Source organism: Drosophila novamexicana, unplaced genomic scaffold (assembly GCF_003285875.2).
Source record: "Drosophila novamexicana strain 15010-1031.04,08,12 unplaced genomic scaffold, DnovRS2.1 tig00002261-arrow-arrow-pilon, whole genome shotgun sequence".
Taxonomy (NCBI): domain Eukaryota; kingdom Metazoa; phylum Arthropoda; class Insecta; order Diptera; family Drosophilidae; genus Drosophila; species Drosophila novamexicana.
This window is the reverse complement of record NW_020824969.1, coordinates 16,804-44,495: the sequence shown is the minus strand read 5'-3', so window position 1 is coordinate 44,495 and position 27,692 is coordinate 16,804. Positions and strand designations below refer to the sequence as shown.

At 41.0% G+C, this 27,692-nt stretch overlaps 1 protein-coding gene across 1 annotated transcript; it reads left to right on the top strand.

Moving 5' to 3' along the window:
* Positions 1-5: 5 nt before the first annotated feature.
* On the top strand, positions 6-27,239 carry LOC115769086 (putative uncharacterized protein DDB_G0272194). The gene is made up of 5 exons (XM_030713798.1): positions 6-84; positions 483-545; positions 24,486-25,480; positions 25,538-25,660; positions 26,530-27,239. Exons 2-5 carry the CDS (start codon positions 525-527, stop codon positions 26,777-26,779), a joined length of 1,389 nt encoding a protein of 462 aa, XP_030569658.1. The 5' UTR covers positions 6-84; positions 483-524; the 3' UTR covers positions 26,780-27,239.
* Positions 27,240-27,692: the final 453 nt, after the last annotated feature.

Sequence of the window (27,692 nt, the reverse complement as noted above, 5' to 3'; positions counted from 1 at the left end):
TGCGCTGCGTGCTGGTCGTGCATAACGCGTCTCTTCTCTGTCTCGCATTTCAATTTGTTGTTAACACATTTTCGTTACGTTACGGTTCGTCTTAAGCTGTTCTCTTGTACATGTTTTTTTTTTTAACATTTTTGTTTTGTACTGCTTGTGACACTTGCGTTTGGCGTTTTGCGTCTTGTGTTGCGCGCGCGCGCACATTGAACAAAAGCAAAGCAACAAATTCAACGGCAGTAAAAAGGAACAAACAAAACAACAACAACAACATCAGCTTCAACTGTTTAACAATAACAATTGTAATAATTGGCAGTTTTATTATTATTTTACGCCACTGTTCTACTTTTATTGGTAGTGAAAGTGTTTTTTTACTTTTGTTTTTTCATAACTCTTTTTTTTTTTTTTATTGTATGTTTTCGTTTTGTTTACACATTTATTTTGGGGACTCTGTCAGTGTTTTTTAATTGCCATAAATACTATTTTTACAGCAATAAACAAGAACAGCAACAAACACACACAACAACGACAATATGCAGCAAAAGGCCGATGAGGTGAGTGAATAGATCAAATAAATAATGCATATGTAAAAAGTGCTGCAAACAAAAAAAAAACGATCGTTGTTGCTGCTGCTCTTAGATGTTGCTGGTGTGCTCGGTCACAATGTTGCGGCGCACATCCTGTGCTACTTTGTTGCTGAGCCCGAGTTCTTTGCCTGTGCTGTGCGTTGAATTCGCTGTGCTCTCTGTTACATGTTGCTGCTGCTGCCCTTAGATGTTGCTACTGTCCTCGGCCTCATTGTTCCGGCGATCATCCTGTGCAACTTTTGTTGCTGAGCCTCAGTTAATTGCACTCTGTCAATGTTGCTGCTGCTGCCCCTAGATGTTGCTAGTGTCCTCGGCTACTTTGTTGCGGCTCACATCCTGTGCAACTTTTGTTGCTGAACTTCATTCCTTTGACTTTGCTGTGCGTTGAACTCGCTCTGCTCTCTTTTATTGCTGCTGCTGCTGCTGGTGCTGCTGCTGCTGCTGCTGGTGTTGGTGGTTCTTGTGCCGTGACGTTCCACTGACTGATTCTGGAATATCATCATAGCAACAACAACAAGCGGCCTTATTGTACACGTTTATATTTTCTTCGTTTGTTTGGTTTTTCATTTAAATTTTGTTGTCTATTCATTATTATATTATGCTTGTTTGTTTTTGTTTTTTTTTGGCTAGCTTTTAATGTTGTCCTCGCACTATTTGCACAGTTGCGCTGTTCAAATTTTGCGGCTCTGCGCGAAGCTCTCTCTTTTGTTCAAGCTCTCTTTTGCTGCTGCTCTCTTGAACTATTTGTTGCGTCTGCTCAAATGCTGCTGGGCTCAGTCGCAGTTGCTTTCATGTTTCATGGGCATTGTTTATAATCATTTTTGTCTCTCTCTTTTTTTTCGGCTGTTTTTGTGTGTGTGTGTGTGTGTGGTGGCCGCAAAAGTCAAAGTCATGGCAACATTTGGCTGTTGCGCATTGTTGTTGTTGATGTTGCTGTTGTTGCTTTTAGTGAAATTTCTTGGGGCGATTTCTTTGCCCGAAAACTTCTATTGTTTGCTTTTGGGTCTGCTGCAGCCATTTGTCAAGCCCGGGATGAGCACATAAAGATCTGTATCCACAAGTGTGCCACAAGTGCCAACTTCGATAAACAAATTGGCGACCCAGAAGTGACAGCAACAGCAACAGCAACAACAACAACGATAAGAAGAAGAAGAGCATAAATCAACAGCTGTTTTTACAACTCATTTAGCAACAGCAACAAAACATAAATTGCCTGCGCCTGAGCCAAAAAGTGTTCATGAGCCAAGTCCAAGTTCGAGACGGAACCAAAAAGCCGTCTCTGGACGGGCTCAAATGCTGCATTTAGCCTTGCTGCAGTTGCTGCAAGTAAAAGTCGAAAAACCTGTCAAGTGGCTGGCAACATATCGAAGCAGTCGCACGATGCGAGGGGGAGGGGGGAGGCGATCAAAAGGGGGAGGGGAGGGCGGGTGCTATCGACAGAAGATGACTGTCCATGACCCAAATAAATGAAACTTAACGAAAAATGACAAATGCAAGCGCGACAGAGAGACTGCAAGATAAGAAGTGTGTGGGAGGGGGCGGAGGGGAGGGGAGGGTAGGGGGTGGAAAGGGGCTTCAACAACTGAGTAGAAATTGTCATTAGGAGGCGGCCCCACATGTGCGCACATTAAACAAAGTCTGGCAAATTGTTGAACAGAGTTGCCAGATTTTGGCAACAAACAGTTGTAGAGTTGCCACTGCAGGCTGTTTTTGGGCAGGCAGAAAACTTTGATTAAATTCTTTCCCAAAAAACCTTGATCCTTTACTTTGGCAAGCTAAAAACTTTATGAACTTTTCGGACGGAAAATGGTTGGAAAAATAAAACTTGCACCGAGCAAGGCCGGGTAATACGAGCTAGATTCGGTTTATTATATCATATACTAGCGGGTATTCCCCCAGCCCAGCCGGTGTCTAAATATTTGAGATATAACTTTTTCACATAAAAACAATAGCCAAAATTTGAAATCAAACTTTGCCGTCTATGTTAGTCCCATGCAGAGAATCTTCGAGCACGTTTCAAATGAATTTTAACAAAGTTTTTCTAGTGTTTCAATAATGGAAATATGCTAAACAAATACTTTACTTAAACAAAAAAGAAGTACAAGCTAGACTCTAGAGAGTATTATATTGTTTCCTTTTGCCCCATTTATTCTTAAGCCCAATTAACCTGCCCTGCCTTAAATTTTCTCCCAGTACTTCTGTTTTTATACCCTGAACCCATTCAAAATGGGTATAAGGGTATATTGTATTTGTGCGAAAGCCAAATGTATGTAACAGGCAGAAGGAAGCTTCTCCGACCCCATAAAGTATATATATTCTTGATCAGCATCAATAGCCGAGTCGATCTAGCCATGTCCGTCTGTCTGTCCGTCCGTCAAGGATCTCAGAACCTAATAAGAGCTAGAGACTTGAAATTTTAGATGTAGATGCTCCTAGTTCCTGCGCAGATCGAGTTTGTTTCCGATAATCGATAAGAATCGATATCGATATCCTGTTTTTTGGGTAATTTTGGTAAATAGTAAGAGCTAGAGTCAGCAAACTTGACATATATCTTCTAAAATAGAATATATATATGCATTTGATGTTGCAAGAAGAGGGTTCAGAGTATCCTTTAGTCGGGAGCTCCCGACTAGAACCTCTTACTTGTTAGATCTAGTTTTTTGCTGCAGAAAAAAAGCTTCTAACTCACGTGAATTTGCGTTTGTTTTATGCCTGCTGTCAAAAAACCGGTTAGAATTTGTTGTATTTGTATTTCTTGCTATTTTTTTTTTTATTGTTAAGATTTCGCTTTCAGACGGCGACAAATTTTTTGACCAGTCGAAGTGCATTTTCTCGTTTCGCGCAGCCGTTTTCGCTGCCCGCCAATTGAAAGTAAAAATGGCCAAAAAAAAAAGTTAAATAAAAAAAAACCGGTCAAGCAAATTGATGCAAATGCAGATGCAGATGCAGATGCGGATGCAAACGCGAAGCTCAGCCGCGGCTCAGCCCGATAAGTGGCCATTAAAGTCATTATTTTTCGATTGTGGCTGCAAATTTATTTTTCAAATTTAAATTGAATATTAAGAAAAAAAATAAAAACAAAAAAGAAGATTTAATGCGCCATCATCGCAAAGCCCATAATTAAGGCTAAACACAAGGCAAGTGGATGACGGATGAGAAGCGCGGGGAGAGGCGCCGCGGCTACCTGCTCTTGTTAGCCAAAAGAAGCAGAAGAAGAAGAAGAAGTAGGCACAGAAACTATTTGAAGATGGCTGCGGCAGTAATCAAAGCCAAAGCCCAAATCCGAGTCCCAAAACTCTGGCCCCGAAAGCGCCTCGAAGAGCCAAAGGCGTATCGGACCAAAGAACTCAAATGTAATTACGTCTGGAGCAGGCAGCTTGAAGAGGATACGGGGGCAAGGCAAGGGGGGGGGGGGCGGGGAGGGGGGCAACAACAAACAGAGACAAATGAAAAACGCAAACAACGCCAACAACAACAACAACAACAAGAAAAACAAACAAAAAATGCGCCAAACTCGAAACTTGTCGCTGGCGATCGTCGAGCGAGCAAAGCGTTGACTGTGGGTAGGGGGAGGGGGCTGTTATGGTTGGGGGGGGGGGGGGGGGGGGGGGGGGGAGAGGGGTGCATAATGGGGAGTACAACTTGGGAGAGAAGGTGGAGGTCAATGCCTGGTTCAATGACACTTGACCCTTGCCAGATATTGTTTGTTGAGTCTCTGCCAAAGTGAGGCTAAAAGCGGGTGATACGAGAAAAGAGAGAGAGCGAGAGAGAGAGAGAGAGAGAGAGAGAGAGAGAGAGAGAGAGAGAGAGAGAGAGAGAGAGAGAGAGAGAGAGAGAGAGAGAGAGAGAGAGAGAGAGAGAGTGGCATGTCTGAGAGTAGAACTGGAGCAGCAAAAACTGCAAAAAGGAAGCTGCAAATAAATATCCAAAGCTCGACAATCCGAACTGGAATTCAGATAAGTCGAGCTCTAAGCAATTGAATTCTTGGCTAATACCAAATTTAAGGCAGTTCTACTTAAGATTTGCATCTATAGAAACATGCATGTAAATACGTGAAAGTTAGGAGATCTGCGGCACGTCGAACTTGGAATACTCTTATAGACGTAAGCCTTAAGGCCTGGCAGACATGTTTGCTTGGGGCAGCTTGTAAATGCTAAGTTTGATGCTAATATTTTGGAAAACAGACTAGTTTGCCATACAACAACTCATCCTTCGACCGATTCTTCCCATAGAGCTATATATTATAGTATTGAGATGTGGTCAAGTTTTCTAACATATGCAATTCCAGTTGTGACTGTCGAGTTTATGCAAGATATCTTGATATAGCTGTTGCTGGTCTAGAATAGATATTAATTACTGAACTAAAGGCGAATATGGTGAACTATATAGGCTTATCTATAAAGCGGAATATTCGAAATAATAAAAATGTTTTCTTTTTGTGATAAAGTCCCAAACAAAATCCCCAGACTCAGGAAGTTGGCAATAGAGTCCAAAACTGAGCCAAAGGCATTTTAGTGAATCATCAAAATTGATGTTACTGCAAGTCCAGTAAATCCCCCCAACGATGAGAACTCGGCTAAACAGGCTAAAAGATTGTTCTGGTAAATGCGTATAGCTCTTAGTTGTGCCGGGCAAATATGAGGCCCACTTTTCGATTGCACCGAGATCGTAAACAAGGTTATGCATCATAAATTTCACTCGAAAGAAAATGATTTTATAATGTATTTTTTTTTTGTTGGCCAGTTCTGACAATGAATGAAGACATTATCAAAAGATCGCTCGAGGCTGGATGGGAGCGCGCGAGTTTTCATAAAGCCAAAGATTACGAAATCAATGCATAATGCTCGAAATACGAAATACGCATTATCATAAACATAATAATGATATCGTAAAATGCAAATGAGTGCGCAGTGTTGAAAAGTGAATGTTTTATGTGTAGTGTTGTGAATGTTATGCATGCAACGGGCTTACCGTTAGGCGCACATCTCAATGAAAACAAAAACGAAACGCAAAGAAAACATAAACACAAAAAACGCCCCATAACAATGCAACTTTTTAGCCTCCCGTTTTGTTGTTTTTTTTTTTTTGAAAGTTTTTCAACTGAACTATATGAGTTTTGTATTTAAGTATGGCTCACATCTAGCATAATGCAGTCGCGTATCTAATTAATTGCCGCAACGCTTTACCGTTGCACTGCTCCAACGACTGACTTAATAGTTTTATCGCCCCCCCACCCCTCTCTCTATTTGTGTTTTATAACACTGAAATCAATTTTGCCAGCCAAAACGAAAGAAAGAAGAAAGATATAACCATGTCAACTCAATCAAAGTGAAAGAAATCATCAAAGCGCTCGACTCGTTCGCGATTATCTCATAGTCAGATATGCGTTCCGCGACAGGTTGGCTTATGCTCTGGTCTATAAATATAATCGCAGGCTATATTCACATTGAGCATAATTGCTGGTAAATGGTAAATGGACGGCAATTAGTTCACGGTGCGAGTGTGTGTGTGTGTGTGTGTGTGCCTCATGCTTTTGTCAGAGTTACAAATAGAGCTCTATGCTATAATTTTCGATTGATTTTTGGTTTTATTGATTCACGATCTGCGATTAATTTGCGGGTTGACGCAATCGCTAGCCACGGCTGGAAATAATAGACAACAGCAAGGCACTGTGACTGCAGTGTTGATTAACTACTTTTGTTGTTGTCAGTGTTATATAACGTGCTGGTGTGAAATGTTAAAACTTCAGTTTGATTCTGATTTTGGGAATATTTGAAATGTTTACGGGTTGAGCAAGTTTCTCATTAACTACAAGAAGGCAGAGTAAGTGCAGTGTTGATGAACTACTCGTTTTTAGTTTTGCTAGTGTTGTATAACGTGCTGCAATGAAATGTTAGAGCTTCAGCTTGATTCCGACTGTGTGCCTTTTTGAAATGTTTTGTTGTTTGACAAAGTTTCTCATTAATTTTTATTCTACTTCTTTGTCTACTCTATATGAAGCTATTAAAATGGCTAATTAAGCTGTTAATAGGTTTGAACTCAGCGCCTCGTGAATCGTTTGGCTGCTTTGATAACATCCCCATAAACATAAAGCCCCATTTATCATTCACACACAAGACTCAGAGACTCCGAGATTCGGGGACTTGCAAGAGTCTAGACAATTCTGATTGGGTTTTGTTTATGAGCCCATCATATAAGTATTTCACGCCCATCCGCAACAATAAAAGATATTTACCGCATCCTATTAGAACTCAGCGACTCGATCAGCTAGGCTTAGCAAATTTCGTATGTAGATTCTTGGAGTTATGAAAGTTGCATCATTCTATGGCAAATGTCGATGAGGTCTTCCACTGGATTAACGCATCGAATTCGAATACTACAAGAGCTTAAGATTTGAAATTGGACTTGAAAATTAAATCTCTTTTCTTTCGACAACTTCTTTCATTTTCATTACATCAAAAGATATAAAATTTTTGTTAATTATGACAGCTAGATATCCACTTTTTTCTCCTGCAAATTTCATAGGGATCGGACAATAAGAACCGAAATCCATTAAGGATGCATTTCTATCAATATGTGTATGTATATGTATAAAGATATATGTATAAAGATATTTATATATATGTATGTGTGTAAAGGCAGCCTTGTGCTGTGCTTAGGGCATCTTTTAGTCGGCTAAGCCCGAAGAGCGTAGTCTAAATTCAGTTTGTTATTATTTTTGTAGAGTTTCCTCAGTTTCTGGAAGCTTTTCGTCTTTCCATATGTTTGCTTTGGCTGTCAAGTTGAAGTGTTTCTCTTAAGACCCCGAGCTTCAGCTTCGATTGCATTTCATTTTGTTTTTTATGAACTTATGTGCGCCTATAATTTATGTGGCTGTCTGTCTCAGTGTTATTTCTAGCTTGTGAACTGTTTATCTAGTTTTTGAATGCATTTTCATTGTTCGAAATTGTAGATTTGATTAGTTTCGCGTGCTGGCCTCATGCGAGGCTTTCTATTGGGCATTACGAGCCGAGCCGAGCATTGTATGCAAAATACATCATCTATTTTTTGTTTTGCGGACCTGCCTCAATTTAAGTTATTGTCTCAGATCTCATATTGGGCTGCCTATTTGCATATCAACCTTAACCCATTGGCACAAATGGGCGACTGCAGCCAGTCATTGGTCTGAGACACACACCTGTGCCGCACACACACACGCACACTCTCTCTTTCAATTAGCTACAGGCCAGCTGCGCGTTTTCCCTCAGCCGATTGCATTCACATATGAATATATGGTAAAAGTATCAATTAGTGGGCGTGTGCGGGGGGGCGGGGCGGGGGTTTTGGGTCTGGAATTTTGCTTGGCAATTTGTAAAAAGCATTTGATTTATATTTCTTTCTTACGATTTGCGCTAATTATAATTTGTAACTTGGTCGCATACAAAAGGCGCATTGTTGGGCTTTTACTTTTCGCACAGTGTTGTATAGGGCTGCAGACAGGGTTGCCACCCGGCGCGGAGTGCATTGAATTTGAATGAAAGCAGGCTGGCAAATGTCAATGACAGACGTCGACAATGAGCCGAAGAGTCAAAGCGTGTCGCATTTTCCATCATCAAATGCCTAACAATGCGCGCCCAACTCTCTGCCACTTTCTCCAATTGAATGGGCCCCGATATGATATATGGCACATGGCACATGGCATATGCCATAGGCCATATGGCATTTGCCATTGGTATTTCTGAGCAATTTGCTAGGCTGCCCACGAAATTACAATTGTTTTTCTTTTTTTTTTCCCGTGCCGGCTAAAATCGTAAATATACTTCTAGATACGGCCGCCTGTCGGGCTATATAAGTCAAGGTTCCAATCGAGCTGATAGCTTATCAAGTGCATTAGCTATTCCAGCTGCACTTCAACATATGGTTTGGATCTACCTATATACACACACACACACACACACATATATATATATGTAATTTGCATAGATCTATCTATTGGCTGCAACTTCATCAATCAATGTCAGGGGCGTTAGGCTAATTAGCGTTTTGTAGGGGGGCGCGCATTAAATTCACATAAAATTGCAAAACTCGTGAGTAAAACACAAAGTCAATTAGCAAATGGGGTGTTTGCAGGCTTAAGAGGCTGTTATACAACCGTTATATAGCTCCTGAATGACAGTAAAACGAACGCTATACGACTGTTATACATGCGTTCATCATGTGTATGTTATATTTTCTTTATACGACTGGTATACAACTATTAAGCACAAACTGTTCGATTGTTTAACATCAAGTGAATGCTTCCTTAGCATAGAGCTATTCTTCAATATTATTAAACTGTTATACGACTTTAATTCTGCTGTAAGGTATCTGTTGTACAAATCTTAGACACTCTAGTACGGTTGTTGCATGTCCAGCTTTTCAAAGAGTTTCGTACAATGATGTGTGATACATCTGTTATACAAACTTACATTTTCTTGCGGCTGTCATAAGTGCAACTGTTATACGCGTTACCAAAAGAAGACTGTGTCTGTCTCTTTATTTTGAAAAAGAGTCTTCTATGTGTAAAACTGTTATATATGGATATCCTGCTACCGTTGAAAACATATAAAAAGCATGGCTGAGTCCATAAGTACTTGAAAAGTTTGTCTACGCCATTTGGCTGTCTTTCAAGTGGTCTTACCATGTTTGGGACTGTTATATGACTGTTGGACTAGTGTTATACGACTGTTAAATGCGTATCTCAAACTCGTCGGAATCTATATTTAAATAAACCAGGTTTTTGTTGTCTGCCAGAAGCGCTTTCTGTCTTTTATCTAATCACATTTCTATAGGCGTCAATGTGAAATGAACAGCTGAAATTGTGGACTATTTTCCGACTGTTATACAACTTAAGTTCAACGTCTATTTGAAGCGGATAAATTGATCAATTGAAAGCTACACAATACCCCTGGATTTACTATTTCAATCGCTGAGAACGCTTTAAATGGTACACAGCAAGCTTAAGAGACTGTGCTACAACTGTTATACACAAAGCCGAAATTCACCAGAATCCATATTTCCATTTAACATGTGTTCTGCGCCGCATTCACCAAGTGTCAATTGGCATTTGGGAAGCACACACAAGCCAAATCGGCGTTTATCTAATCAAAAGTTCCATTAGTCGCAGTCATTTCTACTTAGTTGCCCGTAACTGTACAAGGTACAGGGCTGATTTAAACGCAGACCTTCTCGATTTATTATATATCAATTATAGAAATGATTAGTTCGCAAGCAACCAATGTGAGTAAGAACCACTTACGGTGGATGAGTTCATGTCTATGTAATTTTGTGTAATGCTTCTATAATTTGTCTTGTGTTTTTTCTTTGCCTTCCTTTTAAGTTTTTGTTTTTTTTTCTATCTTGAAGTTTTTGCTCAGATAAGCGCCGTAAATTTAAGCGTTGCCAATGACTCAGAGCCCCAACTACCTGAACTTGAAAGACATGAAGGCCCTGCCGTCCAGTTATTTAGCCAAAAGCCAACGTCTGTTTGTATAATCGATAACAAAATGATAACTGATAAGGCATTATCAGGCGTAGATTTCCACACAATACGTTCGGATCGCTGCGGCGCCAACCAGTTCGCACTGTTCTCTCTCTCCCCCTCTCTCTATTCTCTCTATTGTCTATATATATGAACTATTTGAACCTTATATAGTGGCACTTGTTCAGATAATGCCTGCACCGAGGCCATGTTACATGGCGCACCTGCACGGCGAATGAGAAGCGCGGAGAGCAGCGCTTCGGCAATTGGCAAAAAGGAAACCAGATAAGATACTTTGCAGCCACTTTGGCTTTTTACCAATTTACCGTGTGGCTGTTTGCACACACCAACAACAACAACAACAGCGACAGCAACAAAAAAGTAATTGAAATGCCAGCGCTAATTATAAAAAAAAAAATAAAATAAAACAACGAAACAAAAGTGCCCTTCCCGACCGCCATGACTCAGGCCGCCGCGGACAACGTGCATTCAATTTGGCCAAACGAATTCCCGGGGGAAGTTTTTGCCAAAAAAAATATACATTTTGTCATTTGTCATAAACGCATCTATTTTGGGCTATTGCAAACAATACTTGCCGCTAGATAAGCACAAAAGCAAAAGAAGCAATCAGCAAATTGTGTAGAAAAGCAATTTACGTGCACTCAAGTACTTGCAAATACATTCGCAAGCTCAATGCATTTGCTTGAAGCTTGTGAATGATGCGAATGTTGAATCGAATGCATCGAATGCATCGAATGCATCGAATGCATCGAATGCATTTCTTCAAATGAAGCAATGAATGTGATAAAAAATACTTGTAAGTACAATGTCAGTTTGAGTGCCAGAGAGCTTTCGTGTATTTAATAAACATTTGATATATATTCGAAGAGCTGGCAAATATTGTTGGTTGGATCTTAAGGCATGATATCTTTTAGTAAAAGTTGCCAGCACGTACAGTCTTTTAAATGCTTTAAGGCAATTTGCAGTAATACGCTAATTTACTTGTTCTTCACATGCTAATCGCTTGTGTTTGAATGCATTCATTACTTAGCAAGAACTTCATTTGTTTGAGCCCTCAAATATGCGCTGCTCTTAAAGTTAACAATAGATATATGGGCTTATATGGGTTAGATATACCGCTTGATGCTTCTTATGCCTTCATTTGAATAACTCGCTTGCACTAACCAAGTACTTGGTATTTGCAAGTGAATTGCATTCATTTCATTCACTCGTTTGGGTAAACGCAAAAGCGTGAATTTTCGAATTGATTTGAAACACGCAATTTGCATACGTTTGTTTTTGAAAGTATTTTGAATTTGTTAAATGTGTTAACAGCCGAATGATATGTTTGTCATTTGAAGAAGGAGTCTAAGTGTGTGTGCCTGTGTCTGGTGTGTGTGTGTGTGTGTGTGTGTGTGTGTGTGTGTGTTGATAGCACTTCCGCCGAGCAGAGTTGCCAACCTGCTGGTCAATTGTGAACGTGTGCTGGCCTCTCTGTCTTGCTGTCCGTCTGTCCGCCTGTCTCTCTGTCTGCCTGCCTGCCTGTCTGATGGTTTGCTTAACGGTCATATGCACTAAGTAGCGCCATCATCATCATCATCATCATCATCATCATCATCATCATTGTCATCATGATCATCACGAACACAGTAACATAAATAAGACAGCTGCGACAGCGGGGGCCCCGTTAATTTGAATGCAGAAAAAAACAAACAAAATAGACGGCGACTGGGAAGTCGCACTTATGGCTTGCATATACATATCTATATCTAGCTGCCGCTCTGCCTCTCCCCCTGCCCCTTGCTCTCCCTTTTTCTCCTCTTTTGCCACTCTTTGTCTGTCTGTTTCGCATGTTGCATTTGCATTTTCGTTTTGGTGTTGCGTTAGTTAGTTATTTATTTGTGACATGATTTGGCATTTTATTTGCCTTCACTTCCCTCGACTGTCACTCGCCACTCCCCTCCCTCTCTCTCTGCCTCTCGCTCTCTTACATTTTTAATCCGTTAATCTTGCTGCGCTTGGGCATTGTCATCAAGCGTCGCCATTTTGTTTCTAAAAGCGTGGGAAACGCAATTCGGATACAGTTTTTTTTCTTCTTCGAAAGTCTTCTGACTGTTATACATTTGCTAAAATTAGCTTAACTTTGGACAAAAAAATAACGTACAAGATTATAATAATACTTTTTAGCAGTGCGCCAAATTGAAATTTAGCTAATTTGGGCTTTACGCTTTGGGCCTGGTTGCCTCTGGCTCTGGCTCAGTATTTAGTGGTTAGTAGAGTGTAACCAGGCTAGTTGAGCTGCATGCTAAACGACTAGCAAAATGGCAAGCGAGCTGGCTTGACGGCGACTGTACCACAAAGCGTTTGCTTAAAGCGTGCGCTGTTTGAAATGCTTTGCAAACTGTTATACAACTGCTTAAACACTCTAATGATTATTTAATTGACTACAAAATGGCCTAAGAGCAGCGAAATAACTCTTTTGCAACTATAGGCCGCTGTTATACAAATGTTATACAAGCAATATACACAAGCATGGCCAATATTTGTATACTGTCATATAGTGCATTAACTTTAATACTTCCAAATCTATCTAAATCTATTCAGACTGACAAAAAACTGTTATTTTCAGCTAAATTTTTAGTAAGTCGCTGTTATACGACTGTTATACGACTGTTATACGTCTGTTATACGCTGAATTTAAGTTACCTATACTGTTATAATAATAGTTTAACAGTTTTTTTCTTGCAGCATGTTTTGTAATATCCAACTGTTATACGACTCTAAAACGACAATTCTTAAGTTATTTTCTGCAGATTGTTTAGTTTACTTGTTAAATTCTTAAACTGTTATACTATTGCCAACAATCTTGATTGTATATCTGTTTGCTTGATAAAATAACTTTTATTTATTGTATGTTATCAAATTGCCAACTTTTATTAAACTTCTATGGGACTTTTATATAACTGTTATATGCCTGTCATACCTTGATTTCCGAGCTTTCGCACATATCGGTATGCATCATCTGCTCTAATCGGATTTTGAAAATAAGTTTTTTTGCTGCTGTTATAAAACTGTTATAAATCACAATCTCTGGCATTTTGCACACACACGACCTGCAAAACGCATTTAACACTTGGTTAAAACAAATTCAGGTGTAAACGTGGGTGAAAGGCATCATCAAACACACGGAGCACATGACAAATTTCCATGGTATTTGGCTTAACCGAGAGCGAGAGACGGAGTGACAGAGGGAGTGGGGAAGAGGCCTTTCACAAGAGCCCAGCTAACGATAATGATAATGATTATGATAATGATAATTTTTATGAACATGCCAAAGCAAACAAACCGCATTGAGCCAACACAAAATATGACGCTTATAAAGTGCAGTTAGCATGTGTTGAAGACGTCTAAACACTTTACCGCTAAGCAAGCCGCTAAATGTCATAAATAAAAGCAGAAGAAGAAGAGGAAGAAAACGCAATTCAAGACCCTGCACCAAGTCTCTGTGGGCCCCATGATGGTTTGCTGACCGTGGCCAACCGGCATTTCATTCAAATGGATAACCCATTCATACATGCCGGCAGAGCTGAGGGCTCAGAGCTGACAGCTGGCCAGCTGCTGTTGGGGGTGGGAGTTGAGTAAGCCAACCGTGAGTTAAGATCGCTTAAATTATCCAACAAAAAAATAAAGAAATCCCGTTCACATCAAGCAACGGTCAGTTTGTATTTCTATTATGCTGGCTGGCATTAAGGCCACGACTAAATTCGCCCCGCCTCGCACTTTCCCGAAAAAAATAAAGAAAAAAACTCTTGATTATACGGTCAACCCGGTCTGGGCACACTGAATGGGATGTTACTAGCTTATGTAGTTGGCTCAAGTGCCACAAAAGTGGTTTCACTTTTGCATTAAATTGTCTAACGCGTGGGTTTTCCAACCCAAGCAACATATTCCCGGGCTATTGTTATAAGCAGATCTTAAGTTTGGGATACTTTAATGCGCGCATCGCTAAAGAGGTTTGGTTTTGTTCCTAAGAACTTTACTGTATGATTGCTTTTATCTAAAAGGTTTTCTCTTTCTGCTAAAGAGGTTTACCATATGTATAACAGTTGCTAGAAAGAGAGATCTACTGTCTTTCTATATGCTTTATGACTAACAACAAAAGTGTTCTCATCTATTTCGATGCTAACTGAAAGCTGCTTAAAGGATAAGCTGTTATAATGCTAAGAAACTGTTATACGTGATTGATAAAGAACAAACCAAAGATTTTGACCATAAGCACTTAAATAAAACTGTGATACAACTGTTATACACCTGTTATACAACTGTTATACAGCTGTTGTACACATTTTATATAGCTGTTCACGTCTATTTCCATGCTTTTCAGCGGGCGGAGTAGACGATGAAGCATCAGTCAAGATGTATTGTCAGCTTTTTATTGATTAGTTCTAATGCTCTCTCTGATGTCTCAGAGATTGACTAAGTAGAATTAGCTTAGCTTTCAAATGAAATTTCAAGTGCTTTTTTTATTTGACAAAGTGAGAAACAGCTGGTAACATAAGGGTACGAACATTGAAACTATCGCTTAAAGTTTTCGGCATAAACTCAATTGCCAAAGACAATAGCTGGAATCATTACTGGAATTACTTTATGCTGATCACAAAAGCTGATTTTGATCAAAACCTTAAAACTGAAAAAAGATCACATTAGATTGTTCATTTTAAATGGATAATAGACCAGATGGGTTTTTCTGTCGTAGAACTAAGAACCATCTGATCTATTCTTTTCATCAGCATGCCCATGGCCATCACAAGATGAATCTTATATCACATGACTGAGTCAGTTTCTATTTGTATATATATATATATATATATATATCTGTATATGTGTTCCACTAAATGCAATTGATCTACAAGCTTATAAACATGGGCGAGATCTGATGGGCGCCAATAACATTGTTGGAGGGGACCTATTTCTCAGGGTCTTGTATCTTATTTGTTTTCCCCCCTCGTCCCGCTATTTACCTTGGCCGAACAAAGCAACTCAATTAAAAAATTGACAAGAGCCTGCCTCAGTTTACAATAGAGTTTTTGTTTTTCTTCCTCTAGTGCTTGTTTCTGTATCTGAAGCGACAAACGTGCCGCAAATATTTGCCATTGTTTTGTTTCATTTTGTTGTTGTTTTTGTTTCATTTTCTGGCAACATTTTTCAATCAAAAGCGACAGCAAAGCAACGTTTTAATTACAAGCCAAACAAGAAGAAGAAGCGGCCCCAAAAACACGGCAATTATCAGAGATACGTCTACATTAGAGCCGAGACGTCTGCACTTGAATCTGTATCTGTGGCTGCCATGTATCTGGCATTGTATCTGTATCTTTTACGTGCTTCATGTAGCGTGGCTTTTACCAGCTGCTGCAACTGCTGCTGCTGTGGGCCATAATAATAATAATAATAATAATAATAAAAAGCGCCAGCGCGCGTTTCAAGTTCAGACACGCAAGCCCCTCAGATGCAGATACAAATGTATCTAGATGCGTTTGGCATTAACTGCTGCCCAGTTGTTCTCCGCATGTCAATGGCCCAGGGCAGCAGCAGCAGCAGCAGCTGCGCTTTGCTTGTTATACTTGTTGCACTGCTGTCATACTACATGACATAATGTGAACGCCCCTCTTGCTTTCCCTCTCTCTCTGCCCGGCTCTCTCCCTCGCTGTTTGCCCCTTTGCGAATGCCGAGCACGTTTTCTGGGTTGTTTGGCCTCATCGGGCATTGGCATGCGCTGTTTAGAGCTTGCAAGAGACGCTGGGTGACATAATTTGATTTGAAAATGCACATACATGTGACATTGGACACTTTCAACTGTTATACACAACTGTTATACAACACAACATATTGCTTACATTTGTTATTCACTGCGAACAGCTCCAAAATTATATGCGCTTGCTTACAGCATCTACAAGCACAATTTGAAAGCTGTTATACAACTGTTACACGGCTGTTATACACATATTAGAGGTATTTTATTTGTCAAATTTCAGCTCTATGTCTATTCTTAAATGTTGCAGTTAATTTCATATGCTTGCACTGGTAACCAAAAAACTAAACACTCTAAAACTAAACACGCTAAATTTGGCAGCAATGTTACTGGTCAATCTGTTATATACGCAGCGCTTGCTACCCAAGCTGTGTTTTAAGCTTGTAGGTAACAAAACTTGTAAAGGAACGGTTATACAACTGTTATATGACTGTTATACATGTGTTTTATTAGTATTCAACTATTCAAATTAACTGTAACATTAGACAAGAGCTTAAATATACGAATTCTAGATATGTCAAACTGTTATACATGAACTCAGCTCATCTAAAGAAAGTTTCATAATGCTTGGTAAAATGTCACATTTTATGGATAGAATTCTGTTGAAATGTTCTAAGCTTAAGTGTGACTGTCATACAACTGTTATACTATAAGGCCGCAAGCCGCAACACACCCTAACAGACATAGCTCGCACCTCTGCCTGACTCAAACACATTGCGATTCTCATTGGAAAACCCCCCCAAACAGGTCGCAAATTGATGGGAGACGCGTCAGCGAGCACTTAACCTGATGAGCTAAGCAATCAATTAAACGTGACCTGGTCGAAATTCAATGGTCAAACAAGAGCTCTGATTTTTGATTTGGCCCGGTCACGCAGCCTGCCTGCCAAATGACCCAATCGCGGTCATTTCTTTATTTCTCTATTTATTTATTTTATATATTTTTGTTGTTGTTGGTACTTTTATCAATTTGGCGCTTATCACGAATTCATTTCGGTAAATAGCTGTCCACACGCCTGCTTAGGTACATATACGTAAATGCGTAGTGCCCAATGCCGATCCATAAAGTCACGCAGATAAGAAAATGGAAAATATTTATTTGACTTGAAGAAATAAATAAAATCAACAATAGCTAAGCAGCATATTTTAGGCATTGCGTAAAGTTACAACGACCTTCAAGAAAAGCCCGCTAAGTAAAGCCTTAAGTGTTGATATATCTCTTTATACAAAACTGTTTGCCATGATTGACTGATTGACTGATTAACTGATTGATGATCAACGCACTGTCCAAGTCGTAAGAGCTGAAGAGGGGAAATTTTCACTTAGTTACCTTACGTATTGGAGGGTCATGCTTAGACTAAGTTTTGGCTAATTCCACGCGCAAGTGTGGAAAACTCGTGAAATTGTGTGAAACATTTTTGTTGACCGGCCTCAAACTCATGTTCAAAGTTCATTGTTTAAATTAATTTGAGAGGGATTGCAGGCTTTTCGGTATATGCATTTCTTCTTTCTGAAAATGGAGGTCAATAACTTAGTGGGTGAAGTTGCTGGTTCAAATTCATACTCAAGGATCTTTATGAAATCCACATTTTTGCATACGGAAATTGTCGATCAGAAGCTTAGGATTTTCTCCAATCGGCTTCAAAGTTATTTTCATAACACTACATAAGAACTTAATGAATACCTGTCTCAGTTATTTGGGGAATTCCTCTCGTAACTTTTGTAAATTAGCGAAAAAGCGGTTCTATGAAAGTTATTTCAAAGTCATTTTCAAAGATTCTGCTTCTGTGATTTAAATGTACGCTAGCAGGGGATTTTGTTGAATTTCACCTGCAAGTGCGGAAAATAGGTGTGGAACTTATTTGTTTTAAATCCGATCGATCGTTAACTGATTTCTAAAGATCTTTGTGAAAATGTTTTTAAGAAATGCAGCAAAAAATGCTTGCCTCGTGCAAAGCCGGGTAATATTCGCTAATATGAATATATAGATGTATATATTTATCTTTCTATTTTCTCTTCACTTTGTTTAGCAATTTGGCCCAGTCGCGAGACGTGACTTGAATTGTGCACCAAGCCACAGATTTGGCCAAGATTTGGGGCCAGGTTGTGTGCCGCGACCTACCCATGGCGAATACGCTTAATAATAGCAATTCGGGCATAACGGTAATTTGTAATATGCTCATGATATGGCGTCATAATTGACACATGCTCCAAGTGCATCCGCCTCAGATATCGAATTGTCCAAAGATTGAAGATATTCGTTGTTGTTGCCGCAAGAGAATAGATCACGATTTATCCAATAACTGGGTCGATCGCATGAACTGCGAGTATCTATGACTATGTATCTATACATCTATACATCTATGTATCTATGTATCTATGTATCTATGTATCTGCATCTGTGTATGTGTGTGTCGGAGTTGGCGAAAGAAACGCTTGAGGAGGTGTTGATTTCTGTTGTGTCTTGTTTTACAAGCGAAAGAGAGCCGAGACGATAATCGATAAAGCATAAAGGCCTAGTAATAATAGGTAAACTAGCAAATGCTCTAGATACTTTGCAGAACGAGCTAATGGCCGGGCCATCGGGCAGCCGAGGCTGTTCAACTAATCTGTATCTGTTATACGATATGATTATATAGAATTTAAGAGAAGATTGTAGCGTTTGCTCCAGAAAACAATCTACCACTTGAAATGAAACTTAATTTCCAAGTAAATTAGTCCCAACACTTAAGATTGAAATAACAAGGCATATCAAATTCAAACAAATTATGACAAACAAGAACTTTAACAGACGGAAGAAAAATAACAATATATGATAAACTTCAGAAAGAAACTTAACGTCAAATAGTTGACATTGAGATAAAAGAAAGAAATATTTGAATATTATTCAGACATGTTCTGAGATCTTATGAAAAATAAATGAAAAACAAATCCATGTGCCGAAAAAAGAAAGGAAAATCTTTGAGCTTATGCCCAGTGGCATATTTCTTAAAGCAATCAACTTTTTAAAGAACTTTTCCTTGATTAAACTTAAGATCGTTCCCCTCACAAATGTGTTATAGAGCTGATTCCGGGTTCGATTCTCGGCAACTTGTCATTAGTACGCTTCGAGGTAAAAAACACAAGTCGAGTGGTTTTTTATTTGTATCTTAAAGTGGATAGATTATCAGTTAATCTTAAAAAGATGGGGAGAAAAAAAGTGGAAAATTACAAAGCTAGAAGCTATAAATGATATTCACAAGAAATGCTGACAGTTCTCAGCTGTTAAGAGAAAACTGCCAACGGAGCGAAAGATGGTAAAGAAGTGTAAAAACCGATAAGCGATGTTAGAAAGGTGCCGCCAGGTGGGAAGGGGAACGCACTGAGAAAGAGTGTGGCGAGAGGCGAGGGGGGAGGGGTGGAGTCAATGTAAATGGCGTGCAGCTAAAATCAACAACAACTAGAGACGGCAATTTAAATGTTGGCTGGCGGGCAGCTGCCACGCCCATCGAGGCATAAGCACACAATTGAAGTACGTTTTTATTGGTTTGGCATCCTTTCAACAGCGCTATTAACATTAGCATTAAGCTTAACATTAATGTTATCATAGCTGTTGCTCTTGCTGTTGACCCAAATGCCTAGCAGGCCAAAAATCTGAGTACACACCCCCTTTTTTATTTCTCTCGCTCTTCTTCTCTTTCTCTTCTGCTGCTGCTCTTGCACATCAATTTGGCATTGTTGGCACCTTTTGTTTTTGCACGCTTCGATTGCAGCTTCGTCGGTCACTGAGAGGAACAGAAAAACAAAAAAAAATAGCCAAAACAAAAACGTTAAATGAATTGCCCCAAATACGTGTGCAGCTGTTGTTGTTGTTGTTGTTGTTGACGTTTCTGTTGCTGCAGCATCATCAAACGTCATTATCAGCATTAACATGATCATCAGCAGCTCTTAAATACATTATGAATATCATGCTAATGCGCTGATCACTCGCCTGGAAACGATAGCTCAGGCAGCGCTGTCCACTTAGCTGGCTGCGCTGCCGACGCCGACTGCGCTGCCAATTGTTGTTATGCTTCTTCTGCTAGAAGTGGAGCAAGCGGCGAGTGTGTAAATGTGCTGGAGCGTGAGAGCGCACGTTGTCGGAGAGCGCGTCGGACAAAGCAGCGTGCGAGAGCAAGTCACGGTCACGTTTCTCGTCACGTTCTGTTGTGCTTTTGCGCTTCTGCTTCTGCTGCTGCTGTTCTTCATCTTGTTGTTGTTGTTGGTAATTTGTTCTTTTGCTTTGCTGTTTCGTGTACCGAGCTGATCTTTGGGCACATTTCGCATGCGCCAGAGCAGACAAATGTGTTTACGGTGCTCAGGCGCTAAGCTGCTGCTGCTGCCGCTGCTGCTGCTGTTGACCCCGGCCACATGCAAATGAGTTCAGCTTGGGCCAGCGACTTTGGCTTGGACATGCGCTATCCCAATTGCCGTTATTGCAAGCAAAACAAAAAACAAAAAAAAAAAACTAAAAGTTGCGGTAAAGTGGAAAAGCAGGAGAAGAAGTGAGAAGGCGGGGTAACAACAGCTGTCAAGTTGGCAGCTGCTGCCATTGCACTTTACAGGTTACATGCGTGTATGTGTGTGTGCATGTGTTGCTGTCACATGTTGCCAACGAGCAGCAACTAGCAACTTGTTGCGGGCACTATCGAAACTTCCGTTTTGTACAACATTTTGGCATTTGGTGTTTTTTTTTTTGTTTTTGCTGCCAGTGAAAACGACAGTTTAGCTTTTTTTGTGGCTATTTGTGTTCGTGTTTGCGGCTGTTGTTTAACGCACAATTTAGTGAAAATCTGCAACGAATTGCGCAAAAATTTGATGAGCCTCGCGCGCAAAATGTAAGCAAATTGCATTTGTTGCCGTGTTGCCGTGCGGCCGTGTTTCCGACTGGCTTTTTGGCCCGCCTGCAGCTGCGGCTGACTACTTATTGGCTCTAAATGCTCGGCAACAACATTTGCTGCCACTTTCTAATGCGACAGCAGCAGCAGCAGCAACAACAACAGCTATGCGGAAGCAACAGTCAACAGTTGACGCACCCCCAAGCGCCCCAAGCCAAGACCTCAGAGCTGAGCTGGCGCCCTCTGGCGGCCTCTTTTGCGCTCAATGCGCTGACCCGCAACATGTTGCCAACAAAATCTTTATCCTAAGAGCACAACACACACATAGACAGGCACGCCTCGGCCCTCCCCCAATCCGTGACAAGCATCTGTCGGGCATTTCTAGCATTTCTGGCACATTTCTTGCTGCACATTTTTGCCATTTGTCGCCGCTGGGGGAAGCATTTAGACGGCAAATTGCATTTAATCAGCACAAAATGCAGCTGGAATTTTTCTGCTCAAAGAATCGTGAAATCAGCTGCAGAAAGATCTCGACTGCTGCAGTTGTGGCTAATTGACTTGTCATTTGGCCAACAAACACATGGCCGAGCAGTGTTGTAAAGCAGCGCAAGGAATGTGTTAAGGGTCAGTTGCCTCGTGCTCTCGTCAAAGTTGACATGCACTTAACAGCTGTTCTGCTTGCCTTCTACACATTTCTTGGCATTGCTGTATAACAGTTTAAGTTAGGTTAAATTACACCATGTTGCTGTCAAATTAACAAGCACTTTGCAGCTTTCATTACTTCATGTTATTGTCAAAGATGACAAACATGCTGTTAATGCTTATTTCAGGCCTGCATTAGCTTAACTGCCTGTCAAAATCTAACAGGCAGCCTAACTTGCTGTTAAATGGGCAGTATTGCCAGTTTCACTCATGATTTCGCTGTGTACACTGTATCATTGCGAAAGTCATCTACTTGTCAAATACTTTAACTAGTAGTTACAAATTGCACAAAGACTCGAAATTGTGCCTGTTGCAATTTATAATCAATTAAACTGTGCTACCTAGTAAACAGCTGTTGGATCTGTCTGGCTCTAGATAATACCCTTAGTTGACAATGAAGCTTACTTAATTTGACAGTCAATTCGAAATGCTCAATTAAAACAGATGTTCCATCTGCCTGGTTCTGTGTAATGCGTGTGTTTCTGAAGGTATTTCAAGGCTTTCAAGTTGACTTTCCTTTTTTTAAGTGTTCTTTCTTATTTAAATGTTGCAGGTTTTTGTTGATATTAAAGCTCTTTGAAGCTTTAATTTATCTAAATATTGTTCTGATATTGCATTCAAACACACCCAAAGCTAAAATCTAGAAGATTTTGTACTGTTTTTATTAAGCTCGTGTTCAGTTAAGCTCGTTTTTTTCTTTCTTCAAAATTCAAAGACGGACACAGAGCTTTAATATAAGTTGGTGAGCTTTAAGTAAGCTTTTGCGCTTATCTCAATCGTTTTCTCTCCTTATCTGTCTCTTTATCGAATATTTATTTCTAACTATTTCGGTTTCTATTTTCCATATCCATAGTTTGATAATTTCTTTAATTTAATACTGAACTCATATCTTTCGATCCAGCTTTATCTTGATTGTGGATCTTCTCTCTGTCTTTCTCTTTATCCATCTCTGTCTGTACTTGCATTTGTATTTTAATTTTGCCTCTCTTTGTGTACTTTTTTTTATCCATATTTCTTAATCTATATCTTTCTCTATTTCTATCTAAGTATATCTGAAGTTGTTTGTCTCTAAGTTTCAATATTTATTTGTTCCCCTTTCTGTGTAATTATGTATATATCTAGCTCTATCACTAACTTTGTTCTTATCCTTTTTCTCTGTCTCCATGTGTCGAAATCTATCCTTTTCTCTATCTCAATCGCTATATCATGTATATCTATCTCTTTCTCTATCTCTATCTAATTCTCTACCTTCAGCTTCTTCTCTGTGCTTCTCTTTATCTGCATATGTACTTTATCTCTTTTTCTCTCTGTCTTTGTTTCTTTTAGTTTATCGATATCTATCTATCTATCTATCTATCTTTCTATCTATCTATCTATCTATCTATCTTTCTATCTAAAGATAGTTATGTTTATTTCTATATCTGTCAACTTAAGATCTCTCTCTCTCCCTCTTAATCCATTTCCCTTTATCTACCATCGATTGATTCTTCTCTTTCACCACTTTCTCTCCCTCTCCCTTCCCTCTCTCTCTCTCTCTCTCTCTCTCTCTCCCGCTACTCATTCTCTTTCTCTCTCTAACCTGTTGTCGGCCAGTTTTGTAAGGTTTCTCTAGCTGAACTCCTTAATGAAATGGAAATAATTGAATTTTACCGCCTTGCTTTTCACCTCCAGCTCTGTCCCCCCCCCCCCCCCCCCCCCTCCTCTCACCCACCCACGCACACACAGACATATTGAATTACATAGCCCGTTCAACCGCATCCGTTAAAAACTTCCCATTTTCAATTTCGTTTTCGTTTTCGTTTACAATTTTTCATTTCCATTTGCATTTTTTCTCATTTATTTCAATGCATATGCGATGTCATAACTTTGAGGTCGCCTTTGTCACGCCCATCATCCATAATATGTGACAGCAACAACAACAACAACAACAACAACAACAACAACAACAACAACAACAACAACAACAACAACAACAACAACAACAACAACAACAACAACAACAACAACAACAACAACAACAACAACAACAACTTGTTGTTCATTATCTTTGTTATTGTTGCTGTTGATTTTTACTTTCAAACACTTTTACTCTCGATTGTTTTTTGTTGTCGTGTATGTTTAGCATTTTTACGAGCTGTTTTGCCACCGCCGATCCCCTTCCCCCGATCCCCTTCCCCCTTTGGACCCCCACCCATGCCCCTATGTCATGTGTGCTTTAAGCCTTTTGTTTTGGACGGAATTCAATTTGCGTTCAAATGTCACGCAACTTTTGCGATCGCACGCATCAAAAGCCGCTTTGCGAGCTTCACGTTACGCTCGCCCCTCTCCCTCTCTTCCAGCCCACCTGCCCCCGCATTGTGAACTTCTTTGCCTGCATTTGATTGGGTGTCGCTTTGTCTGCGGCTTTTTATTGTCACTTTGTTGGCCATCATCCGCTTTGTTCAATTGCGCAAGCCGCTTCGATAAACCCTCCCCCCCCCCACCTCGTTTCACTTCTCCTCAACCTCCCCTCCCTGTGTGAAGCATCCAGATCTGCAGCTGCAACATCTCCAGTTCAGCACGTAATTGTCAGAGGCTGCAGTTGGCTTGAAAAGACTAATTACAGTGTTGCCTGCCTAAGTGGAACGAACTTTTTTGCCGTATGCAAAGTATTCTTTTCATTGATTTGATGAACTTACGAACTTAACTGACTAATTTAAGGTGTTATTATTTTTCTTGAAAAGTGTTAAATTGTAATCAAAAGTTGTTGCTCCTTGGCAGTCTCTACTGTAGCTAATGCAGAATGCGTGAACTGACAAATGCACGCTGAATATTGCCTTCCCATTTACGCTTCGCTAATGATTGTAGGGTATATTTGAGTTCGTCAACTAAAGATGGTTGCTCTTAGGCAGTCTCTACTGTAGCTGGCCAGCTGGCTGTCGCATCGTTTTGTCGTCATATTCGATTACATTCGATTGGTAATCGGATCACTTCCTGCTTGCCACACACACACACTTGAAACAGATCGAATTGCCTAACCCCTTCTCGCTCTCTGTCTTACAGAAAATGGATCCATTGATGCGCATCCAGGAGGAGATCAAGGAGGTGGTGCGTCGCGAGGAGGAGTACCGTCAGCTGGCTACGGTTGCCGCCCTAACAGCCACGCCTCCAATCAAAGTGGAGCCCGCCTACGAGGCGAACTATGCTAAGCTTAATGGCAATGCCGGCGAACTGGAGACGGAACAGGATCAGGATCAGGATCAGGATCAGGATCGGGATGAGGTCGACCAGGGCGTTCTGGTCACCGCACAGCCGGCGGCAGTCACCGCGCTGCTGGTGCCCAGCGATGAGCAGTCGCCTTCGCTGGCCTCCAGCGTGAACAGCAACAGCCACAAGGAGGAGAGCCTGGACGAGCAGCACTCGGATGACTCCGGCATATCTGCCTCCTCGCTAAAGACCAACAACAACAACAACAACAGCAACAGCAACAAGGCTGGTCTAAAGCTGAGCCTGGTGGCCAGACAGGAGTCGCGCTACATTGGACCCAATTGCTACAATTTGACGCCGGAGCCGCCGCAGCAGAAGCTGATGACGCGCAGCCCCGCCCCGACCCAGGCCCAGCAGCTGCAGCAGCAGAAGCGCCAGTTCGCCTTCCATGGCGCCACCAAGGGTGTCATGCAGCGCTTCATTGCCTCCCACGGCAAGCTGCAGCTGGGCAGCGTTGGGACCGGCAACGTTGTCCAGCTGTCGCCATTGACGCCCAATGGTAACAGCCCGGGCCTCAAGCTGAATACGCGCAATGCGCTCGCCTTTCTCGAGTCCGGCAGCAGCTCGCCGCTGGCCCTGAACAACAATCACAACAACAACAACAATAACAACAACAACAACAGCACCCTCTCGCAGGGCGCCATCGAGCGGGACTCGGAGGGCAGGCCTCTGAGACGTGGCTATGTGCCCGTCGAGCAGAAGATTCAGCGCGAGCTGCAGGACCTGAAATCACGCGAGTCGGAGCTGAAGCGTTTGCGCAAACTCAACCGACAGCATATGCTGGAAAAGCTGTAAGTGCGTGTCAATCTTAACTGGGACATCCTTGGTTTAACTCTTGCCCATTGCAGCCAACTGAGCACCGACGACGAGGCCGATGCGGATGACGATGACGACGACTCCGAGGTGGAGCACTGCTACGGACCAGGCAAATTGCGCAATGCACAATCTACACTGGAGCTGGAGAGAGAGAGGTGAGGAGCATTACTTTGTAATGGAAGTATCCAAACGGATAGCTAGATATGTTGAGGAGCTGGCAAGTAGCATGGATTGCTTGAAGAGAAATAGTTCAAGCTGTAGGTCTGTAGGTTGGGAATACCACTTCCCTTCCCTTCCTATATTAGCGACAATAGTGCTAGAGAGGGAGAGGTGGGAAGTACTATGTAAAGGAAAGAAGGTTAGATAGACATGCATTGGGAAAACGTTTGGAACTCCATGCAAATGAAACATTATGCTTCAAGCTACCCAAGGAGATATCTTCCGGTTTCTTCCCTTTCTTCGATTTCTATAAAGTGGGAAGAAAGGAAGGGTAGAAAGAAGGTATATAGACTTGCTTGCAAGTTAGCTGTCAGCACTAAAATGTGAATCTCTATTCAAATTAAACATTATGTCTCATAGTATCCAAGAAGATTCCTTCCGATTGTTTTCCTTCCTTTCATTCCTACGAATTTATTAACTGAAGAGGAAGATGCAAGTTGGAAAGAAAGGGGCGATAGATAAATATGCTAAATGAAAAGAGTCCAGTTTTAGGTCTGGATCGTAATTCCATTGGAGTTTTACCTTTTACCTAGAAGACCCTACCGAGTTTCCTTACCTAGGAATTCCCAAAGAATGTGAATAAAGTACTATGTGAGGGAAATGGAAAGAAAGGGAAGAAATGCTTTATCGATAACTTCCATAGATCCATAATATCATTTAGTTTTGATTACGAGATATATCTCTTTAGGATTTGTTAGTTAGGCATTTGTGAAGCTCTTCAAGGAATCCGACTTGTTTGGGAGGGTGCGCAACCGGGTGTGCTTTCTAGTTGTACTTACACGCATTTCCACTTCTCTCACGACAGCAACGACCTGGAGCTGATGGGCCACAAGTCTTTGGGTAATCGCAGCCTGAACGCCGCCGCTGTCCTTTCGAATGGGGGCAATAATGCCCTGACCACAACTGGCTCCAGCTCGTTTGGCATGCGGCCGGCCATGTCCCTGGCCGAGCTCTGTGACCTGACGCCGGAGGAGGCGCCCTCCTCGCATCGGCTCATCGCGCAGTGGGAGAGCCTGATCAAGAAGAATGCGGAGGGCATTGAGGCGGCCATCTAGAGAGCTCGCGGCGACCAAAGCACACCAAATTATTATTGTAATGTCCCAAGCACTAAACAAAATCCAACCCCCGCCCCCATTCCTACAACCCTAAAGGTCCTTTAACAAACAAGAATAATTTTTTTTTTTTTTTTTTGTAAACCCAAGTTGGGCTGATATATAACGTATATAGCATTGGGTCGAACGGGATCCATGCGTATACGATCAACGAATTAGTATTTTTAAAAGGCATGTACTTAAAACAATTGTGTTTCTGTAATTTATGCAAACGTGTATGTAAAAATTCTTGAGATCTGTTGTAAATAATTCTTCGTGTTTCAAGTGCAAGTTTCGGCCCCGACTGTTCTATATAATTTATTGAATATAACCTTACCTACATATATACGCGTTCATATATGTATACAATAATACCATACAAACATACGTATTTATGATATGCGATAACAATTTTGCGAAAAACGATTTAATAAAACATTCATGTAAATCGATCTGATTCATTTAATATTTATACATCTTATGCGACGCATCTTTGCGGTCGTCCATCGAATATCCTTTTCAGAGAGGATATCCCCAGCTCGGGCATCGCCTCACAGGCTATCAAAGAAGACAATGTGTCACAAAAGCTTGTTTGTTTTTTTTTTAACTTATATATGTTTATTGTATTGAATCAAAAAATAGCATACATTTTTATTACAAAACCGTTAACTTAGGTGGTATCCCGCCAATCCTGGTTGGCTTCTCAGGCTTTATCGTGGACAAACGTCAAAGCCGTCTTCTTTGAGTAAGGCTGCACCGTCACGTAGGTGGTCGGTGGGCTCTGGGGCTGCTCCTGTGTCGTGGTTGGAGGAGGTCTCTAAAGGATCTTTTCTGGAGCCTTCTGACTACACACCTCTCAGCGAGGTCTCTTGTATGG

Excerpts from the sequence above, each read along its gene's own strand:
- LOC115769086 (XM_030713798.1), top strand. The coding sequence starts at position 525 with ATGCAGCAAAAGGCCGATGAG. Across the intron at positions 546-24,485 it reads TGCAGCAAAAGGCCGATGAG|AAAATGGATCCATTGATGCG; the intron begins GTGAGTGAATAG and ends TCTGTCTTACAG. Across the intron at positions 25,481-25,537 it reads CAGCATATGCTGGAAAAGCT|CCAACTGAGCACCGACGACG; the intron begins GTAAGTGCGTGT and ends TGCCCATTGCAG.